The sequence below is a fragment of the Seriola aureovittata genome, chromosome 12 (genome assembly GCF_021018895.1).
Source record: "Seriola aureovittata isolate HTS-2021-v1 ecotype China chromosome 12, ASM2101889v1, whole genome shotgun sequence".
Classification (NCBI taxonomy): Eukaryota; Metazoa; Chordata; class Actinopteri; order Carangiformes; family Carangidae; genus Seriola; species Seriola aureovittata.
In genome coordinates, this window is record NC_079375.1 from 21,584,040 (window position 1) to 21,605,328 (window position 21,289).

The 21,289-nt window shown below is 35.9% G+C and overlaps 2 protein-coding genes across 6 annotated transcripts in view; both read right to left on the reverse strand.

Annotated features, from left to right (window-relative positions):
* Positions 1-9,401: 9,401 nt before the first annotated feature.
* On the reverse strand, positions 9,402-14,924 carry LOC130179416 (Golgi reassembly-stacking protein 2-like). The gene is made up of 10 exons (XM_056392371.1): positions 14,763-14,924; positions 13,996-14,076; positions 13,696-13,899; positions 13,518-13,604; positions 13,268-13,398; positions 12,800-12,932; positions 12,170-12,293; positions 11,931-12,038; positions 11,366-11,494; positions 9,402-10,865 (listed from the first exon to the last, which is right to left on the reverse strand). The coding sequence occupies exons 1-10, from the start codon at positions 14,823-14,825 to the stop codon at positions 10,591-10,593; spliced, it is 1,335 nt and encodes a 444-aa protein (XP_056248346.1). The 5' UTR covers positions 14,826-14,924; the 3' UTR covers positions 9,402-10,590.
* Positions 14,925-16,697: 1,773 nt separating this feature from the next.
* Positions 16,698-21,289, reverse strand: part of LOC130178541 (glutamate decarboxylase 1-like) — a 52,111-nt gene continuing 47,519 nt past the window's right edge. For all 5 annotated transcript variants that reach the window (XM_056390877.1, XM_056390875.1, XM_056390876.1 and 2 more), the window contains 9 exons: positions 20,930-21,009; positions 20,770-20,824; positions 20,557-20,673; positions 20,375-20,439; positions 20,206-20,284; positions 19,873-20,022; positions 19,607-19,714; positions 18,776-18,865; positions 16,698-18,671 (listed from right to left, as the gene is read on the reverse strand). In XM_056390877.1, the coding sequence (XP_056246852.1) occupies positions 18,498-18,671; positions 18,776-18,865; positions 19,607-19,714; positions 19,873-20,022; positions 20,206-20,284; positions 20,375-20,439; positions 20,557-20,673; positions 20,770-20,824; positions 20,930-21,009 (918 nt within the window). In that variant the 3' untranslated portion in view covers positions 16,698-18,497. The remainder of the gene's footprint in view (positions 18,672-18,775; positions 18,866-19,606; positions 19,715-19,872; positions 20,023-20,205; positions 20,285-20,374; positions 20,440-20,556; positions 20,674-20,769; positions 20,825-20,929; positions 21,010-21,289) is intronic.

Sequence of the window (21,289 nt, forward strand, 5' to 3'; positions counted from 1 at the left end):
TATATTAAGGCATAAAAATGTCAAAAAACATCATAGTATAATAAGCCATAAAATATGATAAAAACGTCATAGTATAGTAAGGCATAAAGATGTCATAGTATAGTAAGGCATAAAAACGTCAAAAAACGTCATAGTATAATAAGCCATAAAATATGATAAAAACGTCATAGTATAGTAGGGCATAAATTTCTCAAAAAACGTCATAGTATATTAAGGCATAAAAATGTCAACAAACGTCATAGTATATTAAGGCATAAAAATGTCATAGTATAGTAAGGAATAAATTTCTCAATAAATGTCATAGTATAGTAAGGCATAAAAATGTCATAGTATAGTAAGGCATAAATTTCTCAAAAAACGTCATAGTATAGTAAGGCATAAATTTCTCAAAAAACGTCATAGTATATTAAGCCATAAAGATGTCAAAAAATGTCATAGTATAGTAAGGCATAAGATGGCATAGTATAGTAAGGCATAAAAACGTCAAAAAACGTAATAGTAAAATAAGCCATAAAATGTGATAAAAATGTCATAGTATAGTAGGGCATAAATTTCTCAATAAATGTCATAGTATAGTAAGGCATAAAAATGTCAAAAAACGTCATAGTATAGTAAGCATAAAGATGTCATGGTATAGTAAGGCATAAAAACGTCAAAAAACGTAATAGTATAATAAGCCATAAAATGTGATAAAAACGTCATAGTATAGTAGGGCATAAATTTCTCAATAAATGTCATAGTATAGTAAGGCATAAAAATGTCAAAAAATGTCATAGTATAGTAAGGCATAAATTTCTCAATAAATGTCATAGTATAGTAAGGCATAAAAATGTGATAGTATAGTAAGGCATAAATTTCTCAAAAAACGTCATAGTATAGTAAGGCATAAAAACGTCATAGTATAGTAAGGCATAAAAACGTCAAAAAACGTCATAGTATATTAAGGCATAAAAATGTCAAAAAAGATCATAGTATAGTAAGGCATAAGATGGCATAGTATAGTAAGGCATAAAAACGTCAAAAAACGTAATAGTATAATAAGCCATAAAATATGATAAAAACGTCATAGTACAGTAGGGCATAAATTTCTCAATAAATGTCATATTATAGTAAGGCATAAAAATGTCATAGTATAGTAAGGCATACATTTCTCAAAAAATGTCATCGTATAGTAAGGCATAAATTTCTCAAAAGACGTCATAGTATAGTAGGGCATAAAAATGTCCAAAAATGTCATAGTATATTAGGGCATAAAAATGTCATAGTATAGTAAGGAATAAATTTCTCAATAAATGTCACAGTATAGTAAGGCATAAAAATGTCATAGTATAGTAAGGCATAAATTTCTCAAAAAACGTCATAGTATAGTAAGGCATAAATTTCTCAAAAAACGTCATAGTATAGTAAGGCATAAATTTCTCAAAAAACGTCATAGTATATTAAGGCATAAAAATGTCAAAAAATGTCATAGTATAGTAAGGCATAAGATGGCATAGTATAGTAAGGCATAAAAACGTCAAAAAACGTAATAGTAAAATAAGCCATAAAATGTGATAAAAATGTCATAGTATAGTAAGGCATAAATTTCTCAAAAAACGTCATAGTATATTAAGGCATAAAAATGTCAAAAAACGTCATAGTATAGTAAGCATAAAGATGTCATAGTATAGTAAGGCATAAAAATTATGCCATTTATTTATAATAATAAATGGTGTCGTATATTAAGGCATAAAAACGTCAAAAAGCGTAATATTATGATTAGCCATAAAATGTGATAAAAACGTCATAGTATAGTAAGGCATAAAAACGTCAAAAAACGTAATAGTATAATAAGCCATAAAATATAATAAAAACGTCATAGTATAGTAAGGCATACATTTCTCAAAAAATGTCATCGTATAGTAAGGCATAAATTTCTCAAAAGACGTCATAGTATAGTAAGGCATAAAAATGTCAAAAAATGTCATAGTATATTAAGGCATAAAAATGTCATAGTATAGTAAGGAATAAATTTCTCAATAAATGTCATAGTATAGTAAGGCATAAAAATGTCAAAAAATGTCATAGTATAGTAAGGCATAAATTTCTCAAAAAACGTCATAGTATATTAAGCCATAAAGATGTCAAAAAATGTCATAGTATAGTAAGGCATAAGATGGCATAGTATAGTAAGGCATAAAAACGTCAAAAAACGTAATAGTAAAATAAGCCATAAAATGTGATAAAAATGTCATAGTATAGTAGGGCATAAATTTCTCAAAAAACGTCATAGTATATTAAGGCATAAAAATGTCAAAAAACGTCATAGTATAGTAAGCATAAAGATGTCATGGTATAGTAAGGCATAAAAACGTCAAAAAACGTAATAGTATAATAAGCCATAAAATGTGATAAAAACGTCATAGTATAGTAGGGCATAAATTTCTCAATAAATGTCATAGTATAGTAAGGCATAAAAATGTCATAGTATAGTAAGGCATAAATTTCTCAATAAATGTCATAGTATAGTAAGGCATAAAAATGTCATAGTATAGTAAGGCATAAATTTCTCAATAAATGTCATAGTATAGTAAGGCATAAAAACGTCATAGTATAGTAAGGCATAAAAACGTCAAAAAACGTCATAGTATATTAAGGCATAAAAATGTCAAAAAAGATCATAGTATAGTAAGGCATAAGATGGCATAGTATAGTAAGGCATAAAAACGTCAAAAAACGTAATAGTATAATAAGCCATAAAATATGATAAAAACGTCATAGTACAGTAGGGCATAAATTTTTAAATAAATGTCATAGTATAGTAAGGCATAAAAATGTCATAGTATAGTAGGGCATAAATTTCTCAAAAAACGTCATAGTATATTAAGTCATAAAAATGTCAAAAAATGTCATAGTATAGTAAGGCATAAGATGTCATAGTATATTAAGGCATAAAAACGTCAAAAAACGTAATAGTATAATAAGCCATAAAATGTGATAAAAACGTCATAGTATAGTAAGGCATAAATTTCTCGAAAAAGGTCATAGTATATTAAGGCATAAAAATGTCAAAAAACGTCATAGTATAATAAGGCATAAAGATGTCATAGTATAGTAAGGCATAAATTTATCAAAAACGTCATAGTATAGTAAGGCATAAAAATTTCATAGTATAGTAACGCATAAATTTCTCAAAAAACGTCATAGTATAGTAAGGCATAAAAATGTCATAGTATAGTAAGGCATAAATTTCTCAAAAAACGTCATAGTATAGTAAGGCATAAATTTCTCAAAAAACGTCATAGTATTGTAAGGCATAAAAATGTCATAGTATAGTAGGGCATAAATTTCTCAATAAATGTCATAGTATAGTAAGGCATAAAAATGTCATAGTATAGTAAGCATAAGATGTCATAGTATAGTAGGCATAAATTTCTCAAAAAACGTCATAGTATATTAAGGCATAAAAATGTCAAAAAATGTCATAGTATAGTAAGGCATAAGATGGCATAGTATAGTAAGGCATAAAAACGTCAAAAAACGTAATAGTAAAATAAGCCATAAAATATGATAAAAACGTCACAGTATAGTAGGGCATAAATTTCTCAAAAAACGTCATAGTATAGTAAGGCATAAAAATGTGATAGTATAGTAGGGCATAAATTTCTCAATAAATGTCATAGTATAGTAAGGCATAAAAATGTCATAGTATATTAAGGCATAAATTTCTCAAAAAACGTCATATTATATTAAGGCATAAAAATGTCCAAAAATGTCATAGTATAGTAAGGCATAAGATGGCATAGTATAGTAAGGCATAAAAACGTCAAAAAACGTCATAGTATATAAGGCATAAAAATGTCAAAAAAGATCATAGTATAGTAAGGCATAAGATGGCATAGTATAGTAAGGCATAAAAATGTCAAAAAACGTAATAGTATAATAAGCCATAAAATATGATAAAAACGTCATAGTACAGTAGGGCATAAATTTCTCAATAAATGTCATAGTATAGTAAGGCATAAAAATGTCATAGTATAGTAGGGCGTAAATTTCTCAAAAAACGTCATAGTATATTAAGTCATAAAAATGTCAAAAAATGTCATAGTATAGTAAGGCATAAGATGTCATAGTATATTAAGGCATAAAAACGTCAAAAAACGTAATAGTATAATAAGCCATAAAATGTGATAAAAACGTCATAGTATAGTAAGGCATAAATTTCTCAAAAAATGTCATAATATATTAAGGCATAAAAATGTCAAAAAACGTCATAGTATAATAAGGCATAAAGATGTCATAGTATAGTAGGGCATAAATTTCTCAAAAAAAGTCATAGTATAGTAAGGCATAAATTTCTCAAAAAACGTCATAGTATTGTAAGGCATAAAAATGTCATAGTATAGTAGGGCATAAATTTCTCAATAAATGTCATAGTATAGTAAGGCATAAAAATGTCATAGTATAGTAAGGCATAAATTTCTCAAAAAACGTCATAGTATATTAAGGCATAAAAATGTCAAAAAATGTCATAGTATAGTAAGGCATAAGATGGCATAGTATAGTAAGGCATAAAAACGTCAAAAAACGTAATAGTAAAATAAGCCATAAAATATGATAAAAACGTCATAGTATAGTAGGGCATAAATTTCTCAAAAAACGTCATAGTATAGTAAGGCATAATAATGTGATAGTATAGTAGGGCATAAATTTCTCAATAAATGTAATAGTATAGTAAGGCATAAAAATGTCATAGTATATTAAGGCATAAATTTCTCAAAAAACGTCATATTATATTAAGGCATAAAAATGTCCAAAAATGTCATAGTATAGTAAGGCATAAGATGGCATAGTATAGTAAGGCATAAAAACGTCAAAAAACGTCATAGTATATTAAGGCATAAAAATGTCAAAAAAGATCATAGTATAGTAAGGCATAAGATGGCATAGTATAGTAAGGCATAAAAATGTCAAAAAACGTAATAGTATAATAAGCCATAAAATATGATAAAAACGTCATAGTACAGTAGGGCATAAATTTCTCAATAAATGTCATAGTATAGTAAGGCATAAAAATGTCATAGTATAGTAGGGCGTAAATTTCTCAAAAAACGTCATAGTATATTAAGTCATAAAAATGTCAAAAAATGTCATAGTATAGTAAGGCATAAGATGTCATAGTATATTAAGGCATAAAAACGTCAAAAAACGTAATAGTATAATAAGCCATAAAATGTGATAAAAACGTCATAGTATAGTAAGGCATAAATTTCTCAAAAAATGTCATAGTATATTAAGGCATAAAAATGTCAAAAAACGTCATAGTATAATAAGGCATAAAGATGTCATAGTATAGTAAGGCATAAATTTATCAAAAACGTCATAGTATAGTAAGGCATAAAAATTTCATAGTATATTAACGCATAAATTTCTCAAAAAACGTCATAGTATAGTAAGACATAAAAATGTCATAGTATAGTAAGGCATAAGATGTCATAGTATATTAAGGCATAAAAACGTCAAAAAACGTAATAGTATAATAAGCCATAAAATGTGATAAAAACGTCATAGTATAGTAAGGCATAAATTTCTCAAAAAATGTCATAGTATATTAAGGCATAAAAATGTCAAAAAACGTCATAGTATAATAAGGCATAAAGATGTCATAGTATAGTAAGGCATAAATTTATCAAAAACGTCATAGTATAGTAAGGCATAAAAATTTCATAGTATATTAACGCATAAATTTCTCAAAAAACGTCATAGTATAGTAAGGCATAAATTTCTCAAAAAACGTCATAGTATTGTAAGGCATAAAAATGTCATAGTATAGTAGGGCATAAATTTCTCAATAAATGTCATAGTATAGTAAGGCATAAAAATGTCATAGTATAGTAAGGCATAAATTTCTCAAAAAACGTCATAGTATATTAAGGCATAAAAATGTCAAAAAATGTCATAGTATAGTAAGGCATAAGATGGCATAGTATAGTAAGGCATAAAAACGTCAAAAAACGTAATAGTAAAATAAGCCATAAAATATGATAAAAACGTCATAGTATAGTAAGGCATAAATTTCTCAAAAAACGTCATAGTATAGTAAGGCATAAAAATGTGATAGTATAGTAAGGCATAAATTTCTCAAAAAACGTCATAGTATAGTAAGGCATAAAAATGTCATAGTATAGTAAGGCATAAATTTCTCAAAAAACGTCATAGTATATTAAGGCATAAAAATATCAAAAAACGTCATAGTATAGTAAGCATAAAGATGTCATAGTATAGTAAGGCATAATAAAGGTCAAAAAACGTAATAGTATAATAAGCCATAAAATGTGATAAAAACGTCATAGTATAGTAGGGCATAAATTTCTCAATAAATGTCATAGTATAGTAAGGCATAAATTTCTCAAAAAACGTCATAGTATATTAAGGCATAAAGATGTCATAGTATAGTAAGGCATAAAAACGTCAAAAAACGTAATAGTATAATAAACCATAAAATATGATAAAAACGTCATAGTATAGTAGGGCATAAATTTCTCAAAAAACGTCATATTATATTAAGGCATAAAAATGTCAAAAAACGTCATAGTATAGTAAGGCATAAAAATGTCATAGTATAGTAAGGCATAAATTTCTCAATAAATGTCATAGTATAGTAAGGCATAAATTTCTCAATAAATGTCATAGTATAGTAAGGCATAAAAATGTGATAGTATAGTAAGGCATAAATTTCTCAAAAAACGTCATAGTATATTAAGGCATAAAAATGTCAAAAAACGTCATAGTATAGTAAGGCATAAAAATGTCATAGTATAGTAAGGCATAAATTTCTCAAAAAACATCATAGTATATTAAGGCATAAAAATGTCAAAAAACGTCATAGTATAGTAAGCATAAAGATGTCATAGTATAGTAAGGCATAAAAACGTCAAAAAACGTAATAGTATAATAAGCCATAAAATATGATAAAAACGTCATAGTATAGTAGGGCATAAATTTCTCAAAAAACGTCATAGTATATTAAGGCATAAAAATGTCAAAAAACGTCATAGTATAGTAAGGCATAAATTTCTCAAAAAACGTCATAGTATAGTAAGGCATAAATTTCTCAAAAAACGTCATAGTATAGTAAGGCATAAAAATGTCATAGTATAGTAGGGCATACATTTCTCAATAAATGTCATAGTATAGTAAGGCATAAATTTCTCAAAAAACGTCATAGTATATTAAGGCATAAAAATGTCAAAAAACGTCATAGTATAGTAGGGCATAAATTTCTCAATAAATGTCATAGTATAGTAAGGCATAAATTTCTCAATAAATGTCATAGTATAGTAAGGCATAATAAAGGTCAAAAAACGTAATAGTATAATAAGCCATAAAATGTGATAAAAACGTCATAGTATAGTAGGGCATAAATTTCTCAAAAAACGTCATAGTATAGTAAGGCATAAAAATGTGATAGTATAGTAAGGCATAAATTTCTCAAAAAACGTCATAGTATAGTAAGGCATAAATTTCTCAAAAAACGTCATAGTATAGTAAGGCATAAAAATGTCATAGTATAGTAGGGCATAAATTTCTCAATAAATGTCATAGTATAGTAAGGCATAAAAATGTCATAGTATAGTAAGGCATAAATTTCTCAAAAAACGTCATAGTATATTAAGGCATAAAAATGTCAAAAAACATCATAGTATAGTAAGGCATAAAGATGTCATAGTATAGTAAGGCATAAAAACGTCAAAAAACGTAATAGTATAATAAGCCATAAAATATGATAAAAACGTCATAGTATAGTAGGGCATAAATTTCTCAAAAAACGTCATAGTATATTAAGGCATAAAAATGTCAAACGATGTCATAGTATAGTAAGGCATAAAAACGTCAAAAAACGTAATAGTATAATAAGCCATAAAAATGTGATAAAAACGTCATAGTATAGTAGGGCATAAATTTATAAAAAAAAACGTCATAGTATAGTAGGGCATGAATTTTTCAATAAATGTCATAGTATAGTAAGGCATAAAAACGTCAAAAAACGTAATAGTAAAATAAGCCATAAAATGTGATAAAAACGTCATAGTACAGTAGGGCATAAATTTCTCAATAAATGTCATAGTATAGTAAGGCATAAAAATGTCATAGTATAGTAAGGCATAAATTTCTCAATAAATGTCATAGTATAGTAAGGCATAAAAATGTCATAGTATAGTAAGGCTTAAAAATGTCATAGTATAGTAAGGCATAAAGATGTCATAGTATAATAAGCCATAAAATGTGATAAAAACGTCATAGCATAGTAGGGCATAAATTTCTCAATAAATATCATAGTTTAGTAAGGCATAAAAATGTCAAAGTATAGTAAGGCATAAAAATGTAAAAAAAAAACGTCATAGTATAGTAAGGAATAAAAACGTCATAGTATAGTAAGGCATAAAAATGTCTGGCCCTTTAAGAGGTAATTTAAGTTGAGATTAAAACGTCATCCTATGGTGAGACATAAAATTGTCATGGTGTTTAGAGGCAGGACTGTCCCTGGATTCGAACCCACAGCCTTCATATTGCAAGGTAAAAGTTCCAACCACTTCACCACCACTATAGCAGTTGAATAAACAATAGTTTAATAACTGGCACAAAGAAGTTTTAGTATAGTAACACATTAAAATCTAAAAGAAACATCATATAAAGTAACATCATTGTATATTAAGGCATAAACTCCACACAGAAAGGCCCCAGGCCCAGGCAGTCTTAGCATAAGAAGGCATAAAAAGTCATAGTATAATGGTAGTATAATCCAGATCCAGATGTTAGCACCATAAATATGTCTGATTTCTTACACACTCTCTTACAGATTTAAAATTCCATAGAGAAAGGGAATTCAAACTAAATACACTCAGATCTGTTTTGCTATAAATTCAGTGGTATTTAATTATCTATTCATTAACGGTTAAATTTCACAATTAGTTGCTAAGTTGAAATTCAATTTGTTACGGCTCTTATTAACTTCCATGTATGGTTAGTCATACTTGAAACATCAACTCACTGAAGTGCAGACAACTTAAGTCCAGTTTTCGCCTGTATTTCACTGATGTTTGCATGTATATGTGAAGCTTTTTCACTTGCTGTTGGATTTTTAATATCATTTATCTTCCTGTGTGGTTTGTTCTAACTACACCTGAATTTTGCATGGGTTTTCACTACCCCCCCCCCCCATACCTTCTTTTTGTGTGTTTTTGGTTTAACACCTGTACCTTTTGGTTTTCCATAGAAACGTTTCACTGTACTCTCATTACAACTTTACTTTATTGCTTTGTTTTTTTATTTGTTTAGAAAGAGGGTGACTGTCAAAGAGAATTTAAAAGAGTAGGAACAAACACTGTAGACTGTTGATAAAGACACAAAGAGGCATCATGTAAAATTTATTTGGCTTTATTGCTTGCACTGTGCATACTGCAGATGTTTTCAGAAACTGCTGTTACAGTGACACGTTGTGGCTGTTCTGCATCACTGCAACTCTGCTTACCAATTCGCGTCGGCCATGCCAGGAGACGTAATGTGTATTCAGTGACTCTACACCTATGTTTCACCCCACTAATAATCACCCAACAGCAAACACACACTCAGTAGCTCTTGTAACTGTAAACCTTGGTGTCCTCTGGCATGGCCGTCAGGCTGTTACGGTCTCCGTGTGGTAGAGACGGCGTGTACTGTAGAGTTCTGGGTATACGTGGAGACATACAAAAGGGACAGACTAATAATTTCAAAACACAAATCTGGTGCAAAATTATGCAGATTCATTCATTGGGTGAAAACACTCATACAGAAATTTCAACAAAGATTAATACGGCAATCAAATTAATCTATTGGTCAGGGGGTCTATTAACTAATAATAAAAGATTACATGTCAGGGCTGGACGACTGAACCCAAAATCTATAATATTTACCTATTCTTTAATACAGCAGTGCACGATCATTCCCTGTGTTGGCCACGTCTGATATCGTTGTCTTGGTTTATTCCAGTATGACCACTTAAATGACTGGACAGTGAGCTGATTGGTTGGCTGAACTTCCAGTTACAGGTCAGTGGTTGTTGTAGCTATACTCAGTTTATTTATATAGGCGTCACAATGTAGATAATAATTCAGTAAATTCGATTCATCGTCCAGCCCCTTAAACATACATTGTTTATATATAGAAATTAACTGTGAAACAGAGAGGATCGCCAGATCAGAAAGGGGGGAAATCCTAAGATAGTTCTTTGCCTGGATGTAACTGCAGAAGTGCAAAGCAAACTATAAAACGAAGAGTAGACCTCGTCCTCCTCATACAGTAGCTCCGTGACAATCTGGTAATAAAGACATGTTGGTAAGACCAGTCTAGATCTGTCCTCCATTCTTCATATCCACCCATCCTTCATCGTGCCACACAAGCTTCCTCACGCAAAACCGGAGCATGCTGACCTCTGTGTCTGAACTGGTGCAGCTGTCTGCCTGTCCCTCTTGGCCAAATAAATAGAAAAACACGGAGAAAGACAGACGGGGGGAAAGAGAGAAACCGGGTGTGTGTTTTGGTTTGATGGCAAGCGGAATCTTGTTTCCCAGGTTACGACGACGTTAGTGTTGTTTCCGTGGGGGCCGGTGCTTCCGTGGTGTTCGTTGAGACGGCTTCCGTGGGTGACGTGGAGTCAGCGGCAGGGTTAGCGGCAGGCGCTGCTGTGACTGTGACCGAGGCGGGAAGGGCGACGGTGGACGTGGGTAAGAGAGGGGCCATTCCCTGAGGAAGGAGAGGAGGCAGCTGGGAGGGAAGCACAGTGGGTAGAGGGGGGAACGGGGCCAGACCTGGCAAGTTGAGGGGTGGGAGAGCGGCCAGAGGTGGGACTGTTGGAGACAGACGGAAGGGATGAAAAAAAAAAAAAGAAGAGAGGTGTTACAGTCACATGATGCTGTGTCATCGATTAATTTCTAAAATTAATTTCACAACGCTGCATACTTCAATTAAACAGAATGAATTTAGCCTGTACAGTATACTCATATAATATATCCACTAAATGACAGTGCTCATATATTATATATATATACCTAGTGAATACTACATCAAATATGACCTGAACACAGATACATTACTGAATCCAGATTATAAGTAGTGTGAAAAGCACCTTTCAAACTCAATGCATTATGGGACAAATAGTTTCAATTACAGTTATTCTCAAACAGTTTGTATACCTGTATATTTATAAAGCAGTGACCCAAACGTGTTGTCTTATGACGCCTTAAAGCAAAGAGATGTCTACTTGTGACCGGCCGTCATTCTGGAGCCACCGGTATAAAGTGCACAGTAAAAATATGCAACTGCAGCATAAGTGTGAATGTTTGTTTACCTGTCGTCCCTACTGGCGGTGGTAAAGTGCCGGCGCCTGCTAGTGGCACGGCACTGAGGTCTGGGAGTGGCAGGTTGAGATTGGGAAGGTTAGGGAGCGGAGGTAAGCCACCTGGGAGGGGCATCAGACCTAAACACACACACACACACACACACAATGCAATATGAGGGCAACTGCCATTACTCATTCATATTTTTTAAAGGCCAGAGCAAAAAACAGAATGACAACAGAGAAAATATGAGAGGTTGGTAGTGGTTGATGACACTGACTGTGCTCAGTGAGTTTCTGATATTGGTCTTAAAATTAAGCTAATCACTTTATTACTGATGGCAGCTTATCCTTCGGTAGACAAAGTGTAAACAAACTAAAACTATATATTGACTAATGCAGCTGAGGCTGACCTTTGTCTTTATTCTGCAGGTGTGTGATCACACCTGTATAAATCTGTAGAGAGAGAGCTGTAATGCTTCTGCCACCCTCCGGCTGTTCTGGATGTTTGTTGCTGAAAGCTAACTGACTGAGCAGACCAATGATGTGTGCTTTGAATGTTTGAGAAATCACCCACCTGGTAGCGTGGTGGCGGGGTTGAAGTTGGTGGTGGCGGGATTCAGTGGAGTGAGGGGGCTGAGGGAGGGGTTGGTGGAGGAAGGGAGCAGAGGGACTGTAGGCAAACCTAGCAGGGAAGGAGGAACGCAACATCGGATTAGATAAGAATATGGAGTGGATGTACAATGTTAATGAGAGTGTGACACAGTTTTCCCCAATCACAAATATCACTTTCATTTAATGAGCATAATGAAATACCTGTCTGCAGCTCACTGGGCATGGTGGGCGGGGCTGTGCTGATTGACAGGCCGGACAGTGAATTTTCTAGGCCTGTGGAGGCAGCAGGTGCAGTGGCAGGAGGGGTCACTGCTGAAAGCTGGACCTGAAGGAGTTAAAAGAGAGAACATGAGGAGGGAGGCAGAGAAAAAGATGCTGCTGTCAAACAGATAAGGTCACATTCATCCAAACGTGCAATTATCTCTAATGAGCAACATTGCTCTCTGTCCATCCTGCCTGCTTTGCTGCATACATAATGAGGAAACCTGCATTTCTCAAGTGTGAAAATTTAAAAAAAAATCAGAGACCTCATGACTCAAAACTTAAATATTTTCAATGTCATGCACACACTCTGCATACTGATGGGTAAAGTTTTGGCTTCTGTGATAAAGCAGAGGAAACCAGACGTTTCCGGGATACAAAGTTTTAGGGAACTTCCCGATGTAAAGCACAAGTACTGATGCTAATGGTGATTTTCAGATTTCCATCCACTGCATGCATATTTAAGAGCTGTTCAATTCCTTTCAACATTTGTTTAATCTGGACTGAGGACTGGAGTGGAATGATAATAAAGTTAAACCAGGAATAAGAAGTGAGCGTGTGTCGTCTGACCTCAGTGAATCCATCCTTCAGTGGACTGACAGGCTCACTGGGATTATTTCCAGGGAAGCTGATCTTCTTCCCCTCCTCAAAAGGCCGTGTGGGAATCCTGTGAAGGTATCCATAGCCAATCCCACAACCGAGGCTGGAAAAGAGAGAGAACAACATTGAGAACAAACCTCAATTTTCATTCAAATACATTTGAGATTAGCCTGGTTCCAGATCAATTTTTGTCTGGTGTTGTGCTCATTAACGGCTGTTTCCCCCAGTTAGAGAAACAATTGACAAATCAAAGTGTTGTGAGTGGTCAATCACTAATCACCTACAATTCAATTCAGTCTGATTACCAGGCTAATGTGAGATGCAATCAACTGAAATTAATAATATTTCTTTTGGAAGTACACCAACGCTTAAAAATGGACAAACTTCTCTTTACACCTGTATGTCTAACAGGAAGGGTGTAAGTGTGTAAGGATTTACCTGCCCTCGCCTCCCCAGGCACTGTTAGGTGTGATGACCACCTCTCTGCAGTTGTCAGTGTCTGTGTTGTACACATAGAGCTTCAGGCCTTTCCCCTCGTGGCTCTCTATCAGAGAGAACAGGTCCTCTGACTGCAGGATCAAGTCACAGAGAGGTCGGACAACAGGAGGAGACACACAGTCAATATCAATATCAGGTGGAGAATGTGAAGGAGTGACAGTAGCAAGGATGGGAAATGCTGATAATCTACCTCATTCATAACAGTGTCGGCTCCAATGATGTAGTCGGTGTGCGGCCGCAAGCCAGCAAGGGCTGCTGGGGAATTCGGCTCTACTTCCTGTTTAATAAAGAGGAGGAGAATACGTGAACAAAAAAACACTTTATCACATAAAACAGTAAAACACAGATGAGACTTCAAGGCTGCTTACCAGCACATGCCAAACATTCTCATTGGCTCCTTCAAAGCTGCAGAAACGAATAGAGACACCAAGCAAGCCCTGCCCCCCCCACAAGTTGCTGGGTGTGACAGTGGACTCCCGCAGCTCCAGAGTCTTTGAGGAGTAAACCAGCATCTTAACTGGTTTCTCTACGCTGGCTTTCAGCAAGTCCTTCAAAGTGTCGTTGTCCTTGTTCTGCAGAAAAAGAAGACGGATGAGGCAACCATGAAATACGCTGTCCCTTACCACTTATATTTGATCCTGTTAGATACAGTTGCTGGCTTTCCTTACCAGTCTGGTGTTATTGATGGAGACAATGAAGTCAAAGAAAGGCTCCAGTCCTGCACGGTGTCCAGGTGAGTTCTCCTGAACCTGCACAAAATTGAGAGACAATCTGAGCTGCTGCTGCTGCTGGGGTGTGACACTCACGTTTTGCATACTACTGAATGCCTTGTAAAGAAATAGTATCTGACATGCTCAGTGTAGACAACATGAACAGGTTGGACCTGAGCTGATCAACATACAAGAAATGTATTGTGTCGAAGCCTGTTTTCTTTGTTGATATGTGCTTCCATTACCTTAACCTGCACCCAGTATTAACCCTAACCCCATCCAGTGATCTCTGCTGTGTCTACCCATGAACTAACCCTAGCCCTAACCCAAACACCAGATCTTTCATAGGGCCAGACAAGGTTAAAGAAGCATTCTGCACAGACCGGTCCGATAATGCGTGTATTAAAAAAAAAAAACAGCTTGTCAGCTGTCATTCAGCGCAGCTACGTAGCTTCGGCTAGCTTCAGCACTGGCGCTTAGCCACAGGTAAACACGTTCAACCAGTTAACTAGCAGGACAAACCAAACCATGCAAAGAAACGGTAGGTGACGCCGATTCAGCTCTAAAGCACACAACAGTTTCCTTACGTGGTGTAGGTGTTAACCAGGCGGAGGCCCCGGCAGACATCCCCGGTCTCTCGTCAACACACAGAGCAGGGGACGCTCCGCCTCTGGCCGGATGCTAAGCTAACAGCTAACACCAGGATGTAGAAGCCAAAAACTCACCCGGAGGACGTGGTAGCCCTCGGAGCCTCCCCCCGGTATCTCCACACTCTGCGATCCTCCCATGCTTTCGCTATTTTAAGGCTTTTTAGGTGTTTATGGCAGCTTGTAACCCAGCAGAGGTGAGATACCTGAACACTTCCACACACCGGGTACACGTCGCCAAGTGACTAGCTGAGCGATGCGCATGCGCCGTTACGTGGCAGGAAATAACGCCTTTTTGAAATTTCCTAATTTAATGTTAAGTTAATTTAATGTTAAGGTGTCACAAAACGTTAACGTGTTCCTGAAAACAGGGGTTGTATTTATACTTTTTTTTAAAAATTAAATTCAAAATATTTTCAATGATGTAGTTTTATTGAAAGAATTACTGTGGACATCCCAGTTCCATACTCTCCCCACTTAATCTATTATAAACCATTATCATTTTTTAATTAATATTACCAATTAAACTATAAACTAACATTCTGCCTCATTAGAATTAGAGACAAATGTGTGCTTTATTTAGTACAAGCAATGATGTGACATCGACCCTTATTTATCACTGACAGCTCTAATTTAGCTTTACTCTCTCTATGCAGCACATTGTACAATTGTCATGCTCTGCTGATTCATTATAACTAATTGAAACTGTAAAAATCACCACTTTTCTTAACCATTCTAAACCTCCAGTTTCTGAAGGGTCAACAGGATTTTCTTGGCATTATATTTGGTAGGTTTATTTATCTATAATATACTTTTACTCCTGAAGGTATTTTTCTGTTGTTGTACTGAAGTGCAGTGTATGATGTGGGTTTTTCATATGACATATGAAACAGAGGGCAATGCTTTTAAAACTCCAGATGCTCTTTGTCATGAAGGAAGAGTGTGTTTTATGATTTTAACATACATGATATTTAGGAGAGATTGTTGTGAGGTGCTTAGATTCAAATGTGACATTTGGTACATATTTTGCTGCAGTATTTATCAGTTCTCAGTGATTTCTTTTTATTAGCAGGTCTTGGATGGAAAAAACCTGCCACCAAAATGTTCCTGATTTGTAATGAGCAATTACAGTCAGTAGGGTTTACAGACCATAACACTTCCTTGACTGAAGAACATAAGGACAGGACTCGCTTGTTTCTTTAATGTAAAGCTGATTTATTTGTTCAGCAGGTGCCACATAACAAATATTGTGTTGCAGTGTTGTATCAATTGTTGGTTTATAATCATAAACAACCTTAGTGCACATTTCATTATTTGTGTTCATATTCATTAATATGGTTATACTACATTGGATGATTGTGCAGGCAGAGAGTCACCACCAGAGGGCAGTAACAGTACATCACATCCTCACTGTCGCCGGCAAAGTAGAACTTAAAGCTTCAATCCACAACCTCTCCTCCCTCTGATATTTTTATTCCCTCCATGTGAAGGTTATGAGATACTGTAATCAATGCCTTTCTTCTTCTGTGAAATGGTGGTTTTGTGAGGCTGAGCCATAGAAATTTACAGGTGAAGAAAAGCAAGAGAGGAAGGATAGGAGGAAATTAAGGACAAGACGGAAGTAAGGAAGGTATAAAAGTGAGGAAAGAAAACAGTAGATGAGTAGAGGAGAGGAGACGGAGGAGATGAAGAGAAAGGGAGAGGAAAAGGAGAAAATAAACGAGAGAAAGAGCAGATATGAGAGGAGGGTTTCACGCTGGAGAACAGCCAATCCGACACACAGCTGGGGGGCAAACAAAGCCTTCTCGAGGATGATTAGGCAGGGAGGCAATAATGTATATGTGTGTGTAGCTACTGATAGAGGCAGTTCAGAGGCAGAGGGGGATATTTTGGCGCATAGACCAAAATCCTCTTCATGAGAGTGCAGTTTGAGAAACCACAGAGCAAAATAAGTATGTGAAAGACAGATAGTTATTTTGTGTGTGTGTGTGTGTTTAAATAATTCTGACTCAGTTTTCCCTTTAATACACTTTATTAAAGATGTTTTTTGAGATGGTATGATTCTGTTAAAGTGCCTACTGAAAACCTCCTGGGAAACGTTCCCTTACATCTGGGATTGGTCATACACAGGAGTCACTGGTCACATACAGTACACAGATTACCTTAAATATGATTTATGCAATTGTGCCATTCACATATGGTCCCTAGATACCATAAATACTTTGTTAACATAACTCTTATATAATACTGCCATAGTACACATCCATTTACAATGGAAGAAAGAAAGGTGAACATTGTGCAAAGACACAAACAGGAACTCCTTATATAAGATATTCCATTGAGCTCCCATAACACTGAGAATACAGGTAATATGTTTTACAATTAATATACTATATTACAGTAAATGCATTAGGATTCAGACAGATACAACAATCCTTTCTTCCCAGTCTCGAGAGGAGAGTACATTCTCACATCCTTGTGCTTCTCTCTAAAATAAAAGACCAGCACGACTGCCAGAGGATTATATAGACTTCATTCTTAATCTCACCAGAAGGCCAGTCAGTCATCTCAAAACATTCAGTCAAAAAGACTCACAATCACAGAAAGAAACACACCATAGAAATTGCATCGCAGTCAAGGGTCAATAGGTAACATTTTACAAACACCTATAATCTATAAGAACTTATATATGAAGGACGATGGATTGCTCTGTTCCCGATTCTCTTTCTTTGGCTGACAAAATCACTATAAATAAACTTTACTTAAGTTCCTGTGATTACATTTACAAATGTATTACAATGTAATACACAGAGATACATTTACAAAAAAATACCTGAATCTGCAAACAGTGGAAATGCAATAAATATTTTTTCTTATATAATCAAATATCCATATTTTAACAATGTTAGAAACACATATGGGCATCACATGATTGCATGAAACAGACAACGAGCCAGCGTTTTACAGGTTGTCACAGACGTGGGATCGCTGTAGACATTTAAAATCTTAATCTTAAACTTCTAAGAGGGAAAATATTGCAGACTGTGGATCAGTTGCTGTAGGTTAGCTAAAATCTCTCAGTTTAACACACTTGGTATCTATGGTGTGCACATTAGCTTATTTTTAACACAGTGGCCTAAAGCCTAAAATACATGACAGGATACACTCAGTGTGCCACATGCTCACCTGCACACACACACATACACACACACTGCTTCAGGGGCTCGGACACTGGTTTAGGACAAGTAGGTCGGTGCACTAAAGATTAAATATATATACAGCTGAAAGCACCAATGATTCAATTGTGTGTAGCAAATGTATGATACAGCAGAATAATTTATGATACTTTGTAATATTGTGATCTGTGCTTTTCTCCCTTTCGTTGTTTAATCAGATTCACACACACGCACACACACACACACACACACACACACACACACACACAGACAAAGACAAACTACATTGGACGAGAAACTAGATTACACACACACACACACACGCCAACACACATAACAAGAATCCACAGCGCACACACACATTAGCGCATGTTTGTTGTACCTGGAGCTTTCAGATACTGGTTTATATATTTTGTCTATAGGAGGAACTATGTGGGACAGAGTTAGTAAGAAACTCAAAGTCTCTCTCATTGCTAGTTTCTCTTCAGCTGGAGAAACAACCAAAATGCTTCAGGCAGAATTAGACCAGACAGAAAGAACCTGAAACACGTCCTATCATTACTCCATCTGCAGCACTGTGAATGTTTCACCTCACTGGAAATACAACAGACCTCCAGGCAGCAGTGATGGCCGAGGCCTACAGGTCATGACCCATCCTCTCAATCTCATCGATGAGGAAGTCGATGTCAGACTGGGTGGCCGCGGGGTTGGAGACGACCATGCGGAAGAAGTTGACTTTATTGCCCTGAGGCTGGTAGCCCACCATGGTGGTCCCGGACTCCATCATCATGGCCTTGATCTTTGGCGCCACCTAGTGGAGATAGTAATAGTTGTAAGAACATCGTCCATCGGGTGCATGATTGAAAAGATGGTGTAAATGTGAATGCCGATGGGCAGAAATGACAGGTGTTGTACCCTGTGGAGTTTTTCTCGCCGCTCATCGCCGTCTGGCATTCCTCTCAGGCTGGGCGGTATGTACCAGAAACAAACGTTGGTGTGCTGGGGCTACGGACAGAAATGAACAATTAACTCAATTTATAAACACACAGCATATGATTTTTTTTTTTCATTTACACCAAAAAAAAAAAGAGAATAAAGAAGGATGGAGGTATTGGAAAGAGAGCAAGAGAAATACTGTAACAGGGTTAAAGGTCCCATATTGTATAAAGGTAGATGTCCATGCCATTTTTTATTATAAAGCAGGTCTCGGTTCTATATCGATACTGGGAAAGTATCAAAGCCTCAGTCCACAGAGAAATACACAAAGCCTGTATTCAGACACTGAGCCTTATAACAAGCTGTCAGGACTTCTGTAACTTTGTGATGTCACAACAAAGCAGTCACCGCCCTCAGCCACGCCCCTTTTTCTGAGTGTTTACCTGAAATCTTCTATAATTTTATTGGATTACTTTAAAAACAGTCAGCCAATCAGAAGAGAGGCTCAGAGCCTCCTCTCTTCTGATTGGCTCACCTATCTGTTGTTACTAAAGCTCCAGAGAGAAGCCTGAGAGAGGAGATGTAAAACTACACTTTTTGGTTCTTAAAACCACAAATATATCTTCTTATGTATCAACACACTAAATTAACATAATTTTAATTACAGCTCATGAAATGAAATGTGTTCTTGTTGGTTAATTCCCCAAAATATTTTTCTGTCATGCTGGTATTAAACAAAAAAGATATAATATTGAATTTTCCTTAGTGTTTCATTTGACATTGATAGAATAGAAAATTAGAGAAGCTCACCACTCCATCAAACACCATCTCATATCCCTCTCTGTTCTTGATCTTGTTGTACAGGTACTGAGACAAGTCCAAACACTTGTCAATGTGCTGCTCAAACCCGATGGTGCCCTGCAGCGGGAAAAAGTTGGAACAAAAAACACTGAGTATAAACCTATAGCATGTGTTCGGATTAACACAACGAAGGTTAAAGACAGTTTTACACGTTGGTTAAAGAACAATTTACAGTTTGGCCGATATACGTGTGTATATGTGTCACGCCATCTCACCTTGGCCTTCCACATGAGCCAGAACTTGAAGATGTCGACGTGTCGACCGCACTGGATGGCTTTGTCCCCTGTGTCGTACGTGACGTCATACTGTTTGTCTGGTTGGAACAGGTAGCCAGCGCACATGGAGTTACAGCCTGCCATGATTCCCTACAGACGAACACAAAGTCCAAACTGTGTTTCACCTTTTCTCCATCCACTCTTCTGCTCAGGGCATGTTAGCACAAGGTAAAACTTAATGGACTGCTAGTACCAAGAGAAACTGTGTGTGTGTGTGTGTGTGTGTGTGTGTGTGTGTGTGTGTGTGTGTGTGTGTGTGTGTCATTACTGTACCTTCTCTCTGACCAGGATGGCAGAGCACTGTAGAGGCACGCCCATCATCTTGTGCGGGTTCCACGTGACAGAGTTTGCCCTGTGAGTTTAATATATGTGTTAATTGCACTGATGTAGATTCACAGAGAGTTTCCTTTAAACAACAGTCCATCTATCACTGTGTACTAACCTCTCGACTCCACTCAGCTTATGGCGATGCTTCCTGGACATCAGCAGTCCACCACCCCACGCTCCCTGAGGATGCAAGACAGTTAGTGTTACATAAGGCTACACAGACAAGGACATAGTATCCCCTGATAGAACTGCTTCTATGAAAATACTACAGCTACTGACCCTGTGTCAGCTACTTACATCAACATGGAGCCACAAGTTGTACTTCTCACAGATGTCAGCGATTTCATTGATGGGGTCAAATGCACCGTACACAGTTGAACCAGCGGTGGCATTCACAAACAACGGCACGTACCCCTGCAGAATCACCACACGAACACAACTTAGAGGGACAGAAACTTGGTAAGAGAGGGGAAATAAATGAAAGCAAAAGAAAATAAGAAAGATACCGACCTTCTGTTTAGCATCAATGATCTTGGCCTCCAGATCTGCAGGAATGACTCTCCCCCTGAAAGAGTGCAGAGCAGTGCATGTGTATCATGACTCTATGACACTGTTTTTACACAGTTTCTATACTGATTGTGGCGTTAAATTTCTAATGTGGATCCCGTACCTCTCATCTGTGCTCAGCAGAATCACATTCTCAGTGCCAAAGCCCAGAGCAGCTCCTGCCTTCTTTATGGAGTAGTGGCTCTGAGGGGAACACACATTAGGACAATAATTCATTAGCCCGTGAAATAACAGCTAAATTCAAGCAGAGTAGAGATTTGTGAGCTAACTGCTACATGAGCTTTTGTCTTACTGGCTGATATGTTGTCAACTGTGCAGCTCATTATAGACACAAGTAGATGTGATAAAAGCAAAACGAATCCTTAAAAATAGTCATTGCCTTGATTCAGATAGACCTACTGATTACTACAGGACTTTTTCAATGGCCTCAATCTACAGTCAGTGAAGCATGGCGCCTACTTTA

Excerpts from the sequence above, each read along its gene's own strand:
- LOC130179416 (XM_056392371.1), bottom strand. The coding sequence starts at position 14,825 with ATGGGAGGATCGCAGAGTGTGGAGATACCGGGGGGAGGCTCCGAGGGC. Across the intron at positions 13,900-13,995 it reads CCATCAATAACACCAGACTG|AACAAGGACAACGACACTTT; the intron begins GTAAGGAAAGCC and ends CTTTTTCTGCAG. Across the intron at positions 11,495-11,930 it reads CCCCGCCACCACGCTACCAG|GTCTGATGCCCCTCCCAGGT; the intron begins GTGGGTGATTTC and ends GTGTGTGTTTAG.